General features: G+C 39.2%; 1 protein-coding gene across 2 annotated transcripts in view; it reads left to right on the forward strand.

The window, feature by feature from the left end:
- LOC137630485 (transmembrane protein 8B-like) overlaps positions 1-21,844 on the forward strand; it is a 76,602-nt gene that overhangs the window by 47,231 nt on the left and 7,527 nt on the right. For both annotated transcript variants that reach the window (XM_068361983.1, XM_068361984.1), the window contains 5 exons: positions 9,071-9,282; positions 10,412-10,556; positions 11,386-11,601; positions 18,153-18,377; positions 20,976-21,122. In XM_068361983.1, coding sequence (XP_068218084.1) covers positions 9,071-9,282; positions 10,412-10,556; positions 11,386-11,601; positions 18,153-18,377; positions 20,976-21,122 — 945 coding nt within the window. The remainder of the gene's footprint in view (positions 1-9,070; positions 9,283-10,411; positions 10,557-11,385; positions 11,602-18,152; positions 18,378-20,975; positions 21,123-21,844) is intronic.

Consider the following 21,844-nt stretch of genomic DNA (forward strand, 5'->3'; position numbering starts at 1 on the left):
GTATGGCGAGCGATTGTGACGCAGTTCCGGTAGGACCTGCAGCTTCCTCCGGTGCCTTAGATGACCACGGAGGTAGGAACATGTGGGAGGGTGGGCTGTACCGTCCTAGCAGTACCAACCAAACTCGGTTGAGTCCCTTGTCAGGCTGGGAGGAACAGAGAGGAGAGGTCCCCTTTTTTGTTTCATTTGTTGATGTCGGCTACCCCCCAAAATTGGGGGAAGTGTATTATTATTATTATTATTACAAGCTAAACTATAACACTAATTGGAAAAGCAAGATGCTATAAGCCCAGTGAGGAAAGGAAACAAGGAAATAAAAAAACTTCAAGAGAAGTAATAAACAATTAAAATGAAATATACTAAGAACAGCAACAACATTAAATTAGATCTATCATATATAAACTATTAAAACTTAAAAAACAGGAGAGAGAGAAATAAGATAGAATAGAGCACCCGAGGGTATATCAGCAGTTGTAATTAGGTATTTTTTATATTCAAATGATTGTAATTTTTGTTTAGAGAAAAAGAATGGCATTTGTTCATACACTTGTGCAAACTCTCGTCCTTTAATAGGGGTATGATTTCAGTATAGCTAGAACTTGACTGTTAAAATTTGTAACAAAGTGTTGGTAGTTACTGGTGGATGGCGAAGAAACCCCATTCCCTTGCCAACCCGCAATTAGCCACTTACATTTCAACGGAAGAGTATTACAGAAGTACTATGTACCCTAAACAAAGCTTGTCTGTCGATTGATAAAATTCCATTTTCTCTTCCCAGATTGATTTTTAGTTTTTGTCATAGTCACAAGTAGGTATGAGGTCCTTCCCTGGTAAACCTGATTGCAATTGTGGCTGGTTTATAAGCCATTAGGAAGTGAATCCCCATTCTTTGGGCCTCTTTTGCATAGACCATGACTGTTCTCAGTCATCCATCAATGACAAGTGCAGGACGTGGCTCCCTTTGTAGTGGTTGTAGTATGTCAAGCAAATGAATAAAAGTCCCAGAGGGATTCTTCGGCTTTGGGGTCTTCTCCCAAGTCGAGAAAGTCTTCTGGTTCTTACATCCTGCCTTCCAGTGCTCAAACGGCTGTGCTTTCTTGGGCTTCCTCTAGAGCCGAGTCTTCCAGAGAAAAACCAAAAAGGGAGGTGACTCCGACCTGCCCTCTTGCAAGATTCCCCCAGTTAAGGTGATATTCCATAACCTCCTTCTCGAAGTAAGCCTGTTCTAGTAATTAATGATGATGCTGCCTCCATCAACCAGGCCTTAATGATTTTGAGGCCTGCCTCGGTGATTAAGGGTGTTCCATTCACGTAGAAACTGTGTCAAGCCGTAGGTGTTACCGAGATCCTCAGGTCTTTTACTGCTGGAGCTTCCTCATCTGCCAACCCATCTGCAGGAAGAGGCCTGACGAACCCCTGTTGGCCAGTCCCTGCCTAGTGAATGGGTAGTTGATTTTCAATCCACACCACATGTAGCATAATCATCACGGTCAGGAAAAACTTCAATAATGACACAGGCAAGGAGAAGCAACTTGGTCCACATACTCCCAGCCCTTTGACCTCGTCCTCTGTTGCTGAGCCCTTGGAGGCCACCCAACCTACCTCTTTGAGCTATAGGTGGTTCTGCTCATGGTGCAGGCATGCATCGTGTTTGTCCTTCAATTATAACTCCCAGAGGACAATGGAGGCCTAACTACAAGACCCACATGCACAATCACCTCCACGCTTATGCTATCACAAATTGAGGGAGATGTCTGTCAAACTGGTGGGCAAAGTAGCAGCATCACAGTTAAGGATTGGAGGATAGAAGTCCTTTGGAATGGATACTGCCTTCTGTACATTGGCTAAAGTCCTTCCCTTATTCGAACTCCAATCACGTCTCATTGTATCTGCAGGATTCCAATAAAGCTCTTGCCCTTCAAGCAGAGGTGCAGAAAATGCTGGCAGAGGATGCACTGCAGGTTGTATGGTATGAATATCGAGGCTTTTAGTATCTTCTCTTCTTACAGGAATAGTCAACCGGAGGATGGAGACTGGTCAACAATCTAACCGCTCTTAACAAGCCTGTTGCAATTTCCTTTCAAGATGGAAATTGCGAGCACTGTTTAAGCTTTCTTCAGGAGGAATGACTAAATGCTTTTGTTAGATCTGATAGGCACTTACTTTCAGATTAAAATCCATCAGTCTTACAAGAAGTACCTTCTCTTCTTGGGTTCATGCCAACAGCATTCGTGTGTTGCGATACCTAGACATTTGGCTGATCCTGTCCTCTCGAAGGCAGCTGTTTCAACACCCAGGAAAACTTTGTCTTTTACCATGATCGAGGGATTGTGGTAAATCAGAAGTCAAGTCGCATGGCCAAGCAGAGGATGGACTACCTGGGAATGTGGACGGACACACCAGCAATGAGAGTCTTATATCAAATGAAAGCGACAGTAGACTTGGGAAAGTTGCGAGATTTTTCCTCTCCCAGCAGGAACTACCTGCTCGACAGTGGTAACAATTTTACTTGGACATATATCGTCTCTAGAGAAGCTTTTTCCTCACAGGTCTTTATCAGTGGTGTTTGAAGAGACACTGGCTATCTTCGAGCAGTCTCCCACATCATCTTGTTATAATAGAGCAAAAGGTATGGGACGATCTACCCTATTGGCTAAGAGACCGAGCTCCTCTTCAAGGATACTCCTCTGGAAATTCTGCATTTAAAGATGCTCGAAGGAGGGATAGGGTGCAAAACTGATGAATTTGTGTGGTTCTTTGTTAATTGATGTGTTTTCCACAGCTAAACAAGAAGCTCCCAGTCTTATATTCACCAGTTCCTAACCTGTCAGTGGCCCTAGAAGATGCCTTCTACAAAACTTTACCATTCTTCCTGATTTGAAGGCTCATCAACAGAGTGATGCCTTCCCTGGAATCTCATAGTAAGCCATTGTCCCCCAAGTGGCCAGTAGCTGAATGGTACCCAGATCTGCTGATGCTCCTTGTCGAGTACCAAGAGAACTACCCCTATGGCCCAACTTGCTTTGTCAACCCCAATTGCAGAGGTACCACAACATAGTGACATCCCTGTCACCTCATGGTTGGAGACTATCTGCATTGGAGATTTCTGGGATAATTAGGTAAATCTCCTGTCGATATCTACCAAGCAAAGTGGGCCAATTCCTATGATTGGTGTCGTAAAAAAGGGTACTTTTTCGGTCAGAGCCTCTCTGCAACTGATAACGGATTTCCTCATCTACATTTGCCCTGAGAAGCTCCTCTCAGTTTTAGCCATGAAGGCAATCGCTCAGCCTTGAGCTAGGTCATTAGACTGAAGGACTTAGATATTTTTACATTGTGGGCTATACTCATGATAAACTTCAAGCGGTCCTGTTCTGCTAATGAACTCTATTCACAGGTGTGGAAAGTTATTCGAGCTGCAGTCCCTCAAGAGGGTCCTCTTTGAACCTCATTAGTCATAAAGGGGGAAGAAGGTGGCATCCTTTTCATTTCTCGAGTTTGTTGCAAAGACTCAGAATCTTGATGTTCATATGCCAGGTTTGAGTCCATCTCCTTCCTTAGGATACAACCAATGATCCAAATTCTTTGCTTCTTTGTCCTGCGACATCACGTATCCCTGTCTCAGCCCCACTCTCACCGGAAACCAATAGCTCACTTCATTTCCTATCCTAACACATGCTTTACTACCTTTGTAGAAACTTTTCACTGCTTGCAACAACCTTCCACCAACTCCATATAACCTCATCACATTCCACATTGCTTCCCTATCAACTCTATCATACGCTTTCTCCAGATCCATAAACGCAACGTACACATCCTTACACACGCATACACACGCAAGTCTAGGATGAGAGGTAAGAATGTCTGGTATTTTTCCTCTTTTCTTTCCCCTCTCTTGGGTTGTACCAGTCATGCCGTTTTTTGCTGGACCAGATGTAGATGCTGGTAAGCTTTCATACCGTGGAAGTTTTCTGTACTTGTAGATACAGTATAGGAATATCTCTGATGTTCTCCATAAGAGGAGATGGGTGGACATGAATGTTTATAAAACATTACTTTTAATTGACAATACATTTCAGACATTATATCCTTCTAGGATAAAGGTTTTCTGGGATCATAAGTCTTTTTACTGAAACTTTCCTATCACCTGAGAATGCTTTCTCCAATTGTTAGGTGGTGGACAGGAATCAACACTTTCTCACCTCTCCAGGTCCAAGTGTTCAGATATCCCAGGATTTTAAACCAGCCAACTTGGTTATAAGCACTTTCTCTTCCTACAGAGAAGTATTCTAATAAAGGGCAAAGGTTTGTATATGTGTAGGAACAAATTAATCTTTAGTCATTTTTGTTTTCTTATACTGTTCAAACCATTGACTTTTAAGTTGTACTTCACGCCTCAATGACCATGTAAGTCCTAGGTGAAGTTCAAAGTGGTTACTTGGTCCACTCATGACATTTTTCAGAGCCCACTCCCTATTGAAACTGACATTGCTAACCTGGTACCATCTGTACCAATAGATAAATTATCCAGTCTTCCCCCTATCTTTCAGGTCCCGAAATGGCAAACATGGGGGTAGCGGCTATGTCCACGGTTCAAGCCCGTTCTTGGCTCGACTACTGGTCAGGAGCGCTGTCCCGCTATGCTGTCACAGAAAACCTTAGGGATGAACACGCCCTCGAACAGTTCGAGGGCCTGTCATGGTTAGAGACCAAAACCCTAGAATTCCTGTTACATCAAACTGTCTCCCTTGGGGAAACTGTATCTGGAAAAGATACTCTAAACAACTGTCTCCTAAGGATGCGTTATGCCTGAGAGACTCGGATTTAGTGAGTTCTCCTTCTGTGTTCCCTCCTTTGGCTGTGGCTATGGCCATAGAAAAGGTCAAGAAGTTTGAACAAACCTTTCTAATGAGAAGAGCAGCGGCACCAAGGATGCATGCCCCTCAACAACCATAACCGCCTTTTAAACAAGTTCTCCAGCAGAGACAGCTTTTGGCTCCAACAACCTGGTAAGCAACCACCAGACCCACCTTTCACTGTAGAGGATATCCCTCCGGACGCAGAGGTCACGGTCGCAGACTCTCCCGCTTGGGAGGGCATGTCCCCAAGCTTACCACCAATGCTGGGATATCTACAAAGCTATTGGGTCAGGTGGCAGTCCTTTGGGGCTGATCCCTGGACTGTATAGGTCCTTCATTTGGGGTATCGAGTGGCTTTCATAGACTGTCTGTTTCCTCTAACCTGAACACTGACAACCCAATTGTATTATTTGAAGGGCTCAGTAAAGGACCTCCTCTTGCTTGAGGAAGTGTCCAAAATGTTGGTCAAAGGAGCGGTGGAAGCAGTCATGGATGACTTGCCAGGCTTCCTCAGCAGTTAATTTTTAGTAGAAAAGCTTACATAGGTTGGAGACCCATCATAGACCTTTCCCATTTGAATTTATTTGTTCTACAAACAAGATTAAAAGTGGAAACTCCAGCCACCGTTCTCCCGACCATCAGGAAGAACAAAGTCCTTCTGACTATTGATATGAAAGACACTTACTTTCAGGTCCCCATTCTTCCTGCCTCAAGGAAGTACCTATGGTTTCTTTTTCGAGACAGAATCTTTCAGTTCAGGCTGCTATGCTTTGACCTGTTAACAGCCCCTCAGGTTTTTATCAAAATCTTTGCCCTTGTCTCAGCCTGGACTCATGCCATGGTCATTAGACTTTTGAGGTACTTAGATGACTGGCTTCTCTTGGCAGCCCTAAGCTCTACTGATAAGGCACAGGAATTTACTCTTATACTTTAGCAGGGAGTTAGGGATCCAACTGAACCTAGAGAAGTCCAGCCTCGTCCTTCAACAATCCATCAGGTATCTAGGCATGGACATGCTCACTTTGAGCCAGAGCTTTTCCATCTGCCGACAGGATCCTGAAATTCAGGAAGATAGTAGAAAACTTTCTGAAAGGGAAGCCACTCCCTGACAGTCTTGGGACCAGCTAGACTTTTACACATTCACACTGTTCTGTCTAATTTGTCAGATCCAGGAGAACTTTCAGGATGGCCAAACCTACTACATCAACCACATATAAGAAAGAGCAGCATTTTGGAACTAACTGCCAAACAACTTTCCTGATATCTTCAAAAGTCATCTGCAGCAGTCTACCAGGCCAAGGGGAAAATCTAATGTGATTGGTGCTGCAGGGAGAATACTGCTGAATTTAAGGCCACTATTTACCTGATTGCCAACTTTTTGGTGGCCCGAGGAACAAGAAATCCTTTTAATCACTGCTGTAAAAGGTTACTGCTCGGCCTTGGGGCCAGGTTTTCAAACTGAAAGGGGTTGACCTCTCTTAATGGGAACTCTCAGCTCTCATTAGGAGTTTTGAGCAGACTTATCCTCCACAAGAACTCAAATCCCCATCCTGGGATGTAACAAAGGTCCTAAGGTCTTTGATGAAAGCTCCCTACAAACTTGAGCTTAAAGCCTTGAACAGGGACCTTACCCTGCAGACCATCTTTCTCCTTGCCTTAGCTTCAGCCAAGAAAGTGAGTGAGTTACATATCCTATCTTATCTTATGTCACATTCCAGAGGGTGGAAAGAATTATGTTTGTCATCTGTTCCAGAATTTGTAGTCAAGACCCAAAATCCGGTAGAGAATTATTTCAGATTTGACAATTTCACGATCTCATGTCTCAAATGAGACAACCTGGATAATCTTTTACTCTGTCCCGTGAAGAGCAACCCTTAAGTATTTAAAGAGAATGGCATACCTAAGGCCCAAAATTTCTAATCTGGTTGTGAGCACAGGTAGCTGTAAAAAGAAAGTATACAAAAACACAGTTTCCTTTTGGTTATGTGAAACAATCATGAGAGCTTATAAATCCTCGGGAAGCGTTGGCGGGCCCCCCTATAGCACATAATATCAGTTGGCTTGTTGCAACCCTAGCGTTCCACAAAAACCACTCAATAGCACAAGTCCTCAAAGGCAGAATATGGAAGAGGTAAAAAAACTTTTATGGACCATTACCTTGGAGATTGAACTCGTAGGTCCTTGGACATTTATTCTTTAGGCCATATTATTGTAGCTCAACTTATTACGCTCTTATGGGACACATACTTGTTTTATCAAAGGCATTAGTTATTCTCTGCATTATAAGGGTACGTAGTGTGGATTAAGATGAATGGTGATCACATATGGATCTGAAGCTTCACTTGGAATTCATCCTAATGCAAGTAAGAATACCATATTCTTTGTTATCATTGATATATTTATTATGTGATTTAATGTTCATATAGCTTCATTTAATAAGTAATTGCATCTGTCAGAGAGGAAGGACGTACCTCTTAACAGAGACATCCCCCACCTAATGAAAACTACCATTTAAATGACTCAAAAGTTTGTATCCGCGTAGAAATGAACTTCAAATTTTTGAAATAATTTGTATATTTCTAACTATACAAATCTGAGTCTTTTTTATCAAAGATCCTGCCTCAACAGCCCCACAAGTATTTGACCAGAAGAGAGTGAAATGTGTCATGCGACTGCATTCTGGAGTTTCCTAGCAACTGAAATATGATGCAGTAAACTTTTTCTTTTGATTGTCTGACCATAGAAAACAAGACTAGGAGTAACTCATTTAAATGACTCTGTTTGCATAGCTTGGAAAAATAGAAATTGTTTGAAAAATTTGTAGTTTTACTTTGTCAGGGTTGGAAAGGAAAATTGTAGGATATTTTAAAGGTATTATTATTATTATTATTATTATTATTATTATTATTATTATTATTATCTTTAATATTATCTCTATTATTACTGACTAAGCTACAACCCTAGTTGGAAAAACTGGATGCTATAAGCATAAGGGCTCCAACCGGGAAAATAGCCCTGTGTGAAAAGGAAGTAAGAAAATAAACTACGAGAGATGTTTAAGAATAATAACATAAGAATAAATTTTTCATATATAAACTATAAGAACTTCAAGATAACGAGAGGAAGAGAAATAAGATAGGATAGTTTGCCTGAGTGTATGCTCAAGTAAGAAACCTACTCCAAGGCAGTGGAAGATCATGGTATAGAGGCTATGGTACTATCTAAGAATAGAGAACAATGGTTTGATTTTGAAGTGTCTTCCTAGAAGAGCTGCTTACCGTGGCTAAAAAGTCTCTTCTACTCTTACTAAGAGGAAAGTAGCCAATGAACTATTACAGTGCAGCAGCTCACCCTTTGAGAGAAAAGAATTGTTTGGTAATCTCAGTGTTGTTAGGTGTATGAGAACACGGAAGAATGTGTATAGAATAGGCCAGACTATTCGGTGTATGTGTAGGCAAAGGAAAAAATGAGTCGTAACCAGAGAGAGGTATCCAATGTAGCATTGTCTGTCCAGTCAAAGGACCCAATAACTAATATCCTCAACATATAATCGTAAGTTGAAAAAGGTTCCGTGGTTACTGGTATTTAAGTGCAATTGTTCTAAAAATTTGAAAATGATTACCAGACAGACTAGTGGGTCTAATTTTATACTGTATAGGCTCATCCATAATGTGCATCACCCTTTTGAGTTATCAAAGAGCTATCAAAGCCCAGATCCCCGACTCCTAGTACAAGTCCCCAAGCTCTATCGTGGGTCCTCTTTGCACAGGCACTCTTTTGTAACCTTCAGCAACAAATCCCCCTAAATAAGAATTAAGGCTGTTTAGAACTGATGGGTTTTGATGAAATACATCCAGCTGTGGAGTACTTCCTCCGAGCCATGTAAATCGTGCAGCCTTATTTTCAAGCTATACAGAAAGTGTAATAAGCTATTGAGAGGTACTTCTGCTTACAGATTATTATTGTTATTATTATTATTATTATTATTATTATTATTATTATTATTATTACTACTTGTTAAGCTACAACCCAAGTTGGAAAAGCAGTATGCTATAAGTAGCAGTAAGACTATTCTATTACTGTTGTATACAGTATTAGATAAGAATGTTGAGTCTGAGGAAACAAAGATCCCAAATATTGCCATACATATGACTGATAACTTTTTCTGTTTACAAAATGTGCATATACAGTATTTCGACTACAAATTTCAGAATGCGACAAGCCAGTTGATAACCATCCTGGGATGCATGAGAAAAGGCCGACCTCCAGAAGTCAAGGATGAAGAAATTTTATGCGAGGATCAAAGTTTGTTGCTGAACATTACCTCATTTTCTTCGAAGACTGTGGAAGATTTTATTTTGATACCATTCCCAGAACCAGACATATGGTATTTGGCTTTACAAACTATCTGCTTTTACAGAGGGTGAGTTGTAGTACCAGTAACTCTGAAAGGAATTTATATGTGTATATCAGCTTATTGTAGGGTTAGATTAAAGGCCATATTGTCTCTTCTGATTGATTAGTCATCAAAGATATAATGATGAAAACAGTAAAATTAGAATGATAGATTTATAATATTCCTTGAGAAATGAGAAAAAAAATTTATACCAGGCAAAATTTTTAAAAAACTAGACCCTAACTTATGACTTCGTAGTGGCTTAAGCCCTCCAGCAAGCTTTTACTGAATTATCATGTTAGTCTTGGTAAGATTTGATAGGTCATTAACCAGATGAATTACAGTAAGCATATGCTATGGACAAGCATTGAAAACAACCAGAATCAATCCAGTTGTAGGACTTACATGGGATACTGTAATTAATGGCATTTTCTGGTGAATTTTTTATAATGCATAACTCAATATATGTATATAAAATGTAACATTACTGGGTATATGTCCTAATTTTTATCTTTTACATTTGATTTTTTTAATGTTAGTATACTGTAATAGTTAGTCCTCTTTGACATTTTAATGATTATTGTTTGCTTTACTGCTGGAACTTAGTGATGATAATTTAGTCTCTCAACGTAATATTGTCCCCTTCGTTTAGATTTTAAGTCGTATTTGCTAATGTTTTTCTTACTATGCCGATTTTCTCATCATACTGTTCGTTTTGAAAGTATTTTTCTTAAAACCTCACTGTTCTAGTGTAATTCAAGAAAAAAAAGGATGATCTTCATTATAATTGAAAGGGTTGGGAGAATTACAATCAATTTCATGTAGGGAAATGATTATAAAAGGATTTATTTACAAGAAAACTTAATATTACTGAAAATTGTGATTGAAACTATTAGTTCAACATCTGCATAACTACCAAATTCTTGCTAAATTTTAAGTACTGTATTATCAAATGTTGAGATCATTCATACTTATTTAGAAATATTTTACAATCCCAGTAATGTTCATAGGATTTCAAATTGCCCAGCATTACATTAAAAAAAATTCAAAAGATGCTCTTAGTTACTTTGGAACCCTTTTGTTGTTTATGAAGCCGAAGGTATAAATGATGTACTCTGTGCCAAGGCTTGATTCATCTATGCGAGTTCATTTACAGGGTAAAGGCCCCTTGCATCATTGACCAAGCGATGGTCAGTGTCGACATACGTACACAGCCTTGTGTGTATGCGGGTGAACAGCCTTGTGGCGAACACGGCTTGTGTCAGGAAACCCACCGAGGAATGTTCTTTTTCACCAGTTGTGTAAGTTACACACTTTGTTGAGCTAGCAGTTCTTGCATCATGACCTTGCAGTATTCATGTGACTCCATAGTTCTTTCAGTTTGACCTCACAGTACTCAATAGTAGAGCCGTATAGACCTTGCATTGTGACTTTGGTAAAAGTCATATGGTAATTGAAAATTATAGTTATCAAGTTTAACTTTTGTCTTTGGAATAAGACTTCATTCATTATTGTAAGTTTAACATCATTTCTGATAAATCTGGCTGCTTATTGAATTGTTGCATTTTTGTCATTTAGGTTATACTGTATGTTTGTGCATTTTATTTATGGCGCTTTGATTATAGGAAGTTTACTGGTCTAGTTATGATAGTTAACAGTTTTGATTGTGTGAACACCCTCCTCTCAGATCCTTGTTCCAAAGTCTTTGTTGGAATTTTTAGGGATTGGCAGCTGGGAGGGAATCCTCCTAGTATATACACAAGGTCCTCAACTTACAAACTTAATTGGTTCCAAGAAGCTGTTTTCAAGTCAAATTTTGTTAGAATGTACGGTAGGCCTAACCTGAATCGCTTCCCTATAATTTACTTTTACAAAAGTAACAAATAGTTGGGTTTCATATGAAATAGATATCGGGTTAATGCAAATATAATTTTGCTTACTGTATTAAATAATATATTGTTTATTACAGTATTTCTTCATCTTATCTTTTTTATGTTCATTTGGATTTGTGTTTGTATCTGAATGTTTGTTAGTTGAGGACTTTTTGTATTTATATTCATAATTTTAACATAGATTTTTATTAAATGCTGAGTGCTTTCTGGGTGTATTTAATCTTTCTAAATGTTTCAGGTTTGCAAAGCAGGATGGGAAGGCTGGGGATGTGAAAATGGTGGGGATGCCAAAGGTTGGACTATGGTGTTGACAGGGCTTTGTTTACTGACGGTCAGCAACATTTTCTTTTTGCCCCCGGCCATCATCGCGCTTCGCAGGCGTCTCTTCTCCCAAGCGCTCTTGTTTATTGCCACTATGATCGCATCCGTATTCTACCACACATGTGATAATGAAGTAAGATTTCATACATTTTTTTCTTTAAGATTAAGGGGGTTGGGTTGTGCCCAGGATTAGAATATAAAAGCTGTGTGCAATATTTTACATGAACTGGAAAATACCAGCCTCTGACCTTAAGTTTCTCTACCGATGATTTATTTACTCCTTTTTCATATAAAATATTTTGGGAAGAATTCACTTCATCGTCAGAATCTGAGATAGGGTACAGTATTAGATTATCAGGAACTACAGTTATAGTCATTACGTATACAGTTGGCTTTTCTTGCCCTCGAGCTTTTTTATTTGCAGAAATCTGAAAAAATAACATAAATTTGCAGTACCTGTACTAAAGTTCTTAAAGCTAGCTGCTCAACCGATGAAAACCCTGCTATGGATGATTCATTTTGGAATAAATTTATCCTTTTGTCAAATCAATTTTATTTATGGGGAAGTTATTATTTATTTTGGTCTAAAATACAATCATATGATCTAGTTTTATGAATTATGAAATATTGTGATTCAGTTACATTGTGAGGAGTGAAGCTCCTAGTTTAGGTTAGGTGTGGAACCTTCAGTTATGTGGTGATCTTTTGAAATTTTACATCCGTTCTGTGCCAACGAAATAAAAAGGTTCCAAAGTTTGAAATATAGCAATTCAGTAATACCACAGGATATGAAATTTGTTCATTCTGGAGTGGCTTTTGTATCAAGGTTTTTTTGTAGAACGAGTTGTGTGTTACATGAAAATCTCCTAATTCGTTCCGAGCCCTATTAAAACACTACATTAAATTTTATAATAAAGCTATAACTGCAAATAAATAAAGTACAGTAGGGTCCCGAATTATGCGAGAATTTGGTCGATTAATGACCTCGTGTAAATGGAAAATCGCGAATTTCGAAACACACAAGTAACAGAAATAATTCCATTGCGGCCATGGCAACCAGCAATTTGCCTATTCAAATGTGTTTACTACCCATTTCCAATACTTTCTTTGTACTATACTGTATTTCTTTATAATATCAAATTGTTTTTGTAAATAAATAAAACATTTAATATACTTTAAAGTTCTAATAACTTGAAAAATGGTTAAAATTACAACCAGGATAGGTGTAAACACCATATATTTCCCGTTATAACACAACCCAAAATACAGACAAATTTTAATGTTTGTCATATCTATTGTAGGCCTATAATACAACTGGTGAATAGCAAAACCATCACTCTATAGACTAGCTTGTTGTATGATTGAAAATCCAGAATTATCAAAATAAAGGCGATTTTATATCATGCGTTTCCTAAACACGCTAAAAAGAACAATAGAAAACGACAACCAATGTTTTTTTTACGTTTATCTCTGATCACAACGAAGAAACAGACGCATTTATACATCTGTGTTTTTGAATTGACAGCAATTTTACCAAGTATAGATTATATGTTGAATTTGTTATTACCAATGTTCTAATTATTTTTTATTAGAACTTTCAAATAAATGAAATGAATGCCATTTATGAAATGTTTTTCTTTATGATGCCGCCTGAAACGGAAACCTTTCATTTGTTTACGCTCCATCTTCGATCATAATAAACAAACGAATGCATTAAACACACATGATCTAAGTCATAACTAATGATATTACAAACATTTAGTAAACATTGTTATTACAAATATTTTACTTACCGTATCCATATAAATTCCTAAATTCGTAGCAAAGCTGGAAATTTTTTTTTCCTTATGCGTTTAATCCACAATAGCAAACTGCCGCTAATGACAGAATGATAATTTACGATAATTCTAAACTGTTACGAAAGATAATTGTCCTTTCCATATCCAAAATACTTTTCCTAACTTCAGTTATAAGTCAACTTGTACCCACCTCAATTATGGATCCATATGCAAAAAAGGTAAAAGAAGAAAGTACTAGGCCTATTTTTAAAGTCACCGAACAATTAGGTTACCGCTATAACGTTCGATGTGAGAGAGAGAGAGAGAGAGAGAGAGAGAGAGAGAGAGAGAGAGAGAGAGAGAGAGAGACAGAGAGGGATGGTTTTAAAGTACTAAACAATAAATATGATAGGTTATAACACATTGGTGTTTATGTAATATTAACTGTATAGATGGTTTGAATAAGTTAAGAAATGGTGTAAACAATTCTTTGTTATTGTATTCGCGCGGAAGCTAGACATCAGCTGATGTGATCACAGCCAAAAGTAAAACAAAAATAAGTTAGCAATACTCGATTTTTAAAACACACCCGAAATTTAACAACATAAGTACATGTTTTATTATAGCGCAATTGACATTTAAAGAGTAAAAATTTTCTGGAATAGAATGGTGTTTCCTAAAAAATAGTGGTTTGCGGACGAAATCGGTTACCGTATTTTAAGCTATGATTGAAATGGATGTATACACGGTATAATTTTTTCCTTTTGTATTTAATTGACACTTCAAGAAAACCGATTTTAGTTTCTTCATCTATTTGTAAGTATTGTATAACGAGAGAGAGAGAGAGAGAGAGAGAGAGAGAGAGAGAGAGAGAGAGAGAGAGAGAGAGATATTATGACGCAGAAGGTTACAGACCTAGAACAGGGGAGGATGAAGGTGGGGGGAGTGATGAGATAGGCTGGGTGGACTCGCAGGGGAGACGGGGGAAGGGGGGATTTGGTTGCCAGTGGCTAAAAATAGATTCTGAAAGACGGTAAAGGGAAAAACGAATCCCATCGAATAAACAGAATAAGGAAAGGGAATAAGATCCAGAGGAATAATAGATATAATGGAATGAAAATGACTAGATGGTGTTAGTTGTGATAAGAATAATTTAGATATTTGAAATAAAAGTGTCTGAGGAGGTATAGAAGGAATTCGTGATAAATATAGAGGAATATCAAAGGATACAGTTAGTTTGCATTAAAGGGTTTGTTATCGTTTATCGGCAGTGAATAGCCTAAACTTCGGTAACGAGTCGTCAATATTTTGTCATATATTAAACAGTATACATTTGATTTGCAAACATTGGTTTTGTAGAGTAGACGGTAAAATAAAATCTAGAGAGAGAGAGAGAGAGAGAGAGAGAGGGAGGGGGGGGGATTTCTGCCATCAAATATCTCTCTCTCTCTCTCTCTCTCTCTCTCTCTCTCTCTCTACAGATATTTGATGGCAGAAATCCCCCCCTTCTCTCTCTCTCTCTCTCTCTCTCTCTCTCTCTCTCTAGATTTTATTTTACCGTCTACTCTACAAAACCAATGTTTGCAAATCAAATGTATACTGTTTAAAATATGACAAAATATTGACGACTCGTTACCGAAGTTTAGGCTATTCACTGCCGATAAACGAACCCAGTCTACTCGTGAAAACCTTGAACGCCCAGAGGGAAAAATAAGGCTTTTAAATATACTGTACTTAACAAAAATAATGCTTAAATATACCATCATTAACACTACCATTACAATTATCGTAAGGTTGGAGAAAGATAAAGATTGCCGAGAACGTAACCACATTTCTGTTTACATTTTGTCAGCTGGACTCGCACAGTTAACAGTTGATTTCATTGTTGATGTGGAATTTTATCCTTAAATAGGCTATTCATTATGAAATTATGTTAATGAAATGTAATGTTGATATTGTTTTGTAACATTTATTATAAATCACCGTATTTAGGGCTACCAATATACTTAAAAAGACAATAGATTTGATACATTTTGTAGTGATTGACTCGCGAACTTTGAACAGCCTCGCAGATACAGAAAATTTATTTTTGAAAAATAGCGATCGCGGAAAAGGGGAATCGTGTAATTCGAACACGCTTAATTCGGGACCCTACTGTAAAATACATTTGAATCATTCATTATACTTTGCCTAAACTAACCGTCATTTCATATAAATGGACTTAGGTAAAATAGCATCTCCTTAATTCCTCCCATTGTCGCAATCATAGCTGTGTCCTCCTCCTCGCCACCAGACCTGTTCCTGAACGACGTTCAGTTGCATGGCCTCCATTTCCTTTAGGTCGTCTGTCGTAAGCTGCTCTTGGTGGTCCGCGAGAAGCTCATTAATGTCGTTCTCATTAACGACCAGGCCCATGGACCTCCCGAGTGAAACGATTTCCTAAACCTCAGGCTGCGGAACAGGTTCAGGATAGTTAGTGGTTTCGGCTTCTCCTTCAACTGGGCCTATGATGAATCCCTTGAAATCTCGTGCAGAGACGGCATCAGCCCACAACTTCCTCCAGGAAGAGTTCAAGATGCGCCTCGGAATCTCCTGCCAAGCTTGATTGATGAGTCTGAGGTATATCACAATATCAAAATGCGCCTTCCAAAATTCACCAAGGGTGAGGTTTGTGCTGTCAGTGATTTTTAAACCTCTCTATAGAGCTTCTTGAAATTAGAAATCACTAGCTATTCCATGGTCTGAAGGAGAGAGGGGTGGATTTATGTGGAAGGAAGAGAACCTTGCTAAAAGAATATTCTTGAAGATAGCATTCTCGAGGCCAGAAAGTTGAGCTAGTGTGTTGTCCAACACCAACAGATATTTCAGAGGGGGGTGGTTCTCTTCCTGATAACTTTCAACAGTCAAACAGAAACAGAGGTTCACCCACTCGAGTAAAACTGTCTTGTTACCCAGGCTTTCGCATTAGCCCTCCACATCACCATAAGCTTCTCCTTTAGCACTTTGTGGGGTTTGAAGGCTCGAGGACTCTCCAAATGGTACACCAGTAGGGGTTTGACTTTACAATTACCACTGGCATTGGCACAGATTGCAAGGGTATGCCTGTCCTTCATAGGCTTATGCCCGGGAAGTTTCCTCTCTTCCACTGTGATGTAGCTCCGACGAAGCATTTTTTTTTCCGGAAGGCCCAGTTTCATCACAATTTAAGACTTGCTGGAGATCGTAGCCTTCCTCGAGAATCAACTTCACAAATTTCTTGTCCGAGCTGGCAGTACCACCGAATGAACGCTAGTCAGTCTCTTGTATCTTTCAAACCACCCGTGTAAAGCCTTGAAATCTTGAGGTGCCTGCTGCGATTTTCCTTCCCCTGCGTCATCTTGGCCTCGGCATACACAAGATATCGAAAATGGGGCTGGCCTTGTGGCAGGTTATTGTCTTGGTGATCATGTCTCCAGCAATTTCCTTTTGGCTTAATCCAGAGGAGAAGTCTCTCCATCTCATCATGGATGTGGCTCCTCTTACTTGAAAAGACAGTCACTCCCTTAAAAGGTGTTGTTGCTTTTATGGTTTCATTCTACTTAAGGATGGTGTCTATCGTCGATGGATTTTTGCCATACTCCTTAGCAATCACACTAAACTGCATGCCACCCTCATTCTTCTTGATTATCTCCAGCTTTGTCTCCATAGAAAGCATCCCCTTCTTTCCTTGAACATTAGCAATATTCTTGGAACCCATGGCAACACTCACAGGTTGAAGAAAGCAACACGAAAATTATAAGTACGGAATCAAAATCCCCAACACGAATTCAATCTGAACGATAGCGTTACCGTAAAAAAATGATGGAGGGACACGGATACATAGATGCATGATGGGAAAAAAAGCTGATCAAAGGAGAGCTGGATTTTATGGTGGTAATTTGCATCTGGGTTGGGAGATAACCAATGGGAGAGCAGGATGATGGCGGAAAGTTTAAAGTATGTGGTGCACGAATTTTTGAATCATTTTTCGGCGGCTGGGCGAATTTCATTTAGTATCCTGATTTTTTCCCCCTAATACGAGGTGAAAAAATCTTCATTTGTCTTTTTGCAAAGTGAGTGTTTGTACACTGTATGAAATCTTTCATATCATGAGGTATTATTGTACTAGTAAATACACATGTTGCAAATGTTCAAGATACCTTTTTTAGAAACTTTATTTAAATAGGAGTAATCTTTCAGCAAAGCTAGACACAATTCTTAAAACTTAGTTTGGTGGTGGGTTAACCACCCCTCCACCCAATTGACCACAAAACTCCCTCTTTGTTTTCAGCTGTTAGCGATAGTCTACTGTACTTGCTTGATCATATCCGTGTGGCAGTGAGGAACATTTAATTTCTTTTCTTGTGTTATGCTTATGGTACTAAAGTATCGGCATCGGCCTGAAAGGTGGTATTTGTACATTGCTTTCTAAAAGCATATTCCTAATATATAAAGGATTCAGGTTTGTATAGTTAGGAAATATGTTACTTTAAAAGTTGTGATTTTATGGTGAAAATATGGATCCGCCAATGCTGAAAGTCGTCAACTTACAAACTTAATTGGTTCTAAGAAGCTGTTTGTTAGTAGAATTTTATTGAAATTTGGCATAGGGTAGGCCTGACCTGAATTTCAAGCCTATGATTTATAGCTTCGAAAGTCAAAGATAGTCTTGTTTCATATGAAATAGATATCGAAGTTATTGCAAGTGTCATTTTGGGTATTGTATTAAATGGTATAATATTGTTTTATTGCAGTATTTCTTTATCTTATCTTTGTTATTTTTAGTTGGATTTGTGTTTATAAGTTGGGGACCTTCTGTACTGTATTTCATGTCAAATCAAAAGTCAAATAAAAATTCACATACTTATACAGTTTATCTTTATTACAGGTGGTGTCTTTTTGTGCCATGAAATATGAAGTGCTACAGTTTACAGACTTCTTCTTCTCGCTCCTCTGCTTCTGGGTTACAGTGGTGGGACTTGGAGGAATCGATCAAGCCTTTTGTCCTCTGCTACATACACTTGGGGTTGTGATCATTGCACCTGCCGTCCAATACAGCCGAACTGGTTTAGCGTCATTTATAGTGCCCATGGCTGTAGCAGTAGCAATTCCAGTAAGGAACCCCATCATTACAGTATTTGTGTTGCCATCATTCTCATTTTTTTTTTTTTAGCCACAATAAAATTTTTTGTCAAATATTTCAAATTATAATTGACCCAATCATTCAGTGATTGGAGAAGTCAGATAAATTTATTATTAATGGCAGGGTTATTCAACTCTTAGATTAATCAAGATTTAGTTTGTTGTTTATGGAAAGTAACTATTGTTTCGTAAGATCTTTACCACATTTTGTTTAAGTACTCGTCTGTTGTTCACCATCAGCTTGAGTGACTCAAGTTAGGTGGTAAATGTGTTTTCAATTTTTTTATTATTATTATTACTAGCTAAGCTACAACCCTAGTTAGAAAAGCAGATGCTATAAGCCCAAGGGCCCCAACACGGATAGATATCCCAATGTGGAAAGGAAATAAGGAAATAAACCAAAGTATTCCCTTGCCTTATTGCAGCTTATGTTTCGCAGCCTCAGTGCATTGTGGGTTTATAAATATACGTATGATTTTAATCTTGAGTATTTGCTTCTAAATCGCACAAACCTATGAGATAGAAAATAAGTGTAAATTCCGAAAGAAACAGCAAGTCACGACATACCACTTTGTCTGTACTCAATTGAGATCTTACACAGCACGTTATAGGTTGACAGGCAGGAGTCAACTAATCAGAGCATGGAGATTTGTATCCTGGGAGCTGATTGGCCATGGAGCAAAGCTCGCAGTATCTTGCCTCGTAGCTTCTCCCAAATGTTTATCTGTTGTGTTTACGTCACATTACAGTAACTTGTGTGTTGCTTCCACTGGAGAGGCAGCGTAGATTTCAACCGTAGGGAAGTCGCGCTCTACTTCTGTGATACGTCAATTGTAGCCGTCCTTGTCCCCTTGTAAGGAACGGCTTCTTGATGTCCTTTGTCGAGGGACATGTGATAATGATAAAGCTGCCTCACCCTAGGGGGTTCACAATCCTTCTCCCAGACGCTCCAATGGTGTAGTACCGAAGGAGTCTCTTGTGTCTCTCACCAGAGTACCCTCAACGCCAGTGCTTGTTCGTACTGCTTCGGCGGACGGATAGCAGTGGTCGCAGACAGAGATCCTCGAGTCTCTTGTCGGAGGATCCCTTTACAGGGAGGACTCCAAAGGGGCACCCTTCACCAGCTGTTGTTGAATCCCCTTCCCGTTTGCAGAACGTCCCTTCCTCTTTGGCAACAGGTGTTATTCACCTGAGTGGTCGCCTCCTAGAGGCTTCCGGAAATAAGGACGTGATTCATCAGTACCTCATTCCAGCTCTTCGGAGCTAGAAGATGGGGGATCTGACGGCTGATCACAGCTCTCACCCCCTTGCCAACGTGTCCTTAGAACACATCAGAGTGCTTGCCGCTTTGAAAAGCCACGTTCTACCCTTGGGCCAAGGGCTTCTGTTTCCTGGGAAGTAAAACCTGCTATCTTGTTCACAGATCACAGCACAACCCTCTACTTCTCAACACGTGCATACAGCCTAGCATGCAAGAGAAGAGGAAGGTACAAATTCTCCCCTAGGGGAAAGGAGGAGTAGGTCAGATTTTCAGCAGAGGGCACTAGCTGATGAACTTGCTGATCCACAAGGGGGTGTGTGAAAACCTCAAACAACTTTCACAGCCCACTATCTGCAAGACGTAACCCACAGGAGCCTTGACACATTCTCCATAGGTCCTGTGGTGGCTATACAATACATGGTCAATAACACACCTCAGCTCTCTTGTATAACAAGTACAAGTTAGATGAGGGCAGATGTTACCCGGTTATAAGTCTAGAATGTATGTGCTTATAACTGGCCTTTTCGTCTTTCATTCTCCCCTCTCTTGGCATGATCATCGTAGGAACTCTGCAAGATGGCTTCTTCGACTGCAGGTGGCTACCATTGTCAATTGTGTAACTTGGTAGATGTAATAGGTATTTGTCATGTCCCTGATCTCCCAATGAGATAGGAATCAGGCAATATCTAGGTAAGTGAGGAGTTTACCTCTGAGGTACATCTTACCTGGTCAAGTCACAATGCTTGGGTCTCACACCTCCGCACCGATTACTCAGGCCGTTCTCTCAATGAGAGGTAGTAAGGTGATAGGGTGTACTCTTCCACAGCTCATGCAAAGCACAAGAGTCGTGGCCCAGGTCAATGACCAGCCATTGGTTTTTTACTTCACCAAGCTAAAAGTAAGTCTCTATAGTAAGAGCTTAAATGTTTGTATTTGGTTCCAGAACAAATGAGAAATTTGGAAATAATTTGTATTTTTCCTAACCATACAAACCTGAAGCTCTTTACATATACTGGCTTGCTATCAGCTACCTCCTGAAATCCTGCCTGCAATTGCAAAGTAGCTTGTTTTGGCTAGTGCATGTGTGGGGGAAGGGTCCGACCACCTGCTAAACCTCGCCCTTCAGCTAGCTAGCGGTGGGTAGTTACACCTCGGTGAAAGTTATACCACTAGTTTCAGGTTTGTATAGTTAGGAAAAAAACAAATTATTTCCAAATTTGTCATTCTCACAGGATAGCAAACCAGGCATATTGTAAAACATTGATTTGTGAAGATAAGAGCATTTATTTTTCCTTTTTTGTTTTCCAGGCTTGTCATATTGTTTACTGCCGTTGGAGGAAGGGTACTTGGCCATCTATCTCGCGTAAACAGTTGCTGCACCGCAGCACTGGTATAATGTTAGCACTTTCGGGCCTTATTATGTTCGCCCTTGTACAGACCAAGGATAATTACAAAGTAAGTGTTGCCGTTTCCTCGTATAGTTGTTCCTGTGAGGTAGACTCTCACAAATGAAAATCAAATACATATATATATATATATATATATTTTATTGTCATCACCACCTCATCATCAGCTGTAACTACAGTATTCCACTGCAGGGCAAACACACACACACACACACACACACACACACACACACACTCTCTCTCTCTCTCTCTCTCTCTCTCTCTCTCTCTCTCTCTCTCTCTCTCTCTCTCTCTCTCTCTCTCTCTCTCTCTCTCTCTCTCTCTCTGTCATATATATATATCTTTAAATCATGTTCATTGTTGTTTGTTACATCATAATACCGTATACTTTACTGACTGTGGAATGGCAAAGTCAAAGATTTGTATGTGAGTTTCTTATATATCATTAATGTAAAAGGATATACAGTAATTAAAAATACATAATTTAAGATTTTGGTGTACCTAATATTTCTAAACAACTTCTTTAGTTGTATTTTTGCTTAACAGAAATTAACCAGAAAAGAGCTTGAAGTAGAATATTTTTACTACAGTAGAGGGCCGCAGATCAAATTTAAATTGTTAGAACATGGTATTAATTTTCCTTTTAAGAAAAAAATTGTGGGATTATTCCATTTCAGACCCCAGAAATCATTCATTGTAAATTTATTTTCAAACTTTGCAATGGTCTTTTTTCAGTGCTACTATAGTGTGATTCCTACCATCAGGATTCTA

This window comes from Palaemon carinicauda, chromosome 38, assembly GCF_036898095.1.
Source record: "Palaemon carinicauda isolate YSFRI2023 chromosome 38, ASM3689809v2, whole genome shotgun sequence".
NCBI classification, from domain to species: domain Eukaryota; kingdom Metazoa; phylum Arthropoda; class Malacostraca; order Decapoda; family Palaemonidae; genus Palaemon; species Palaemon carinicauda.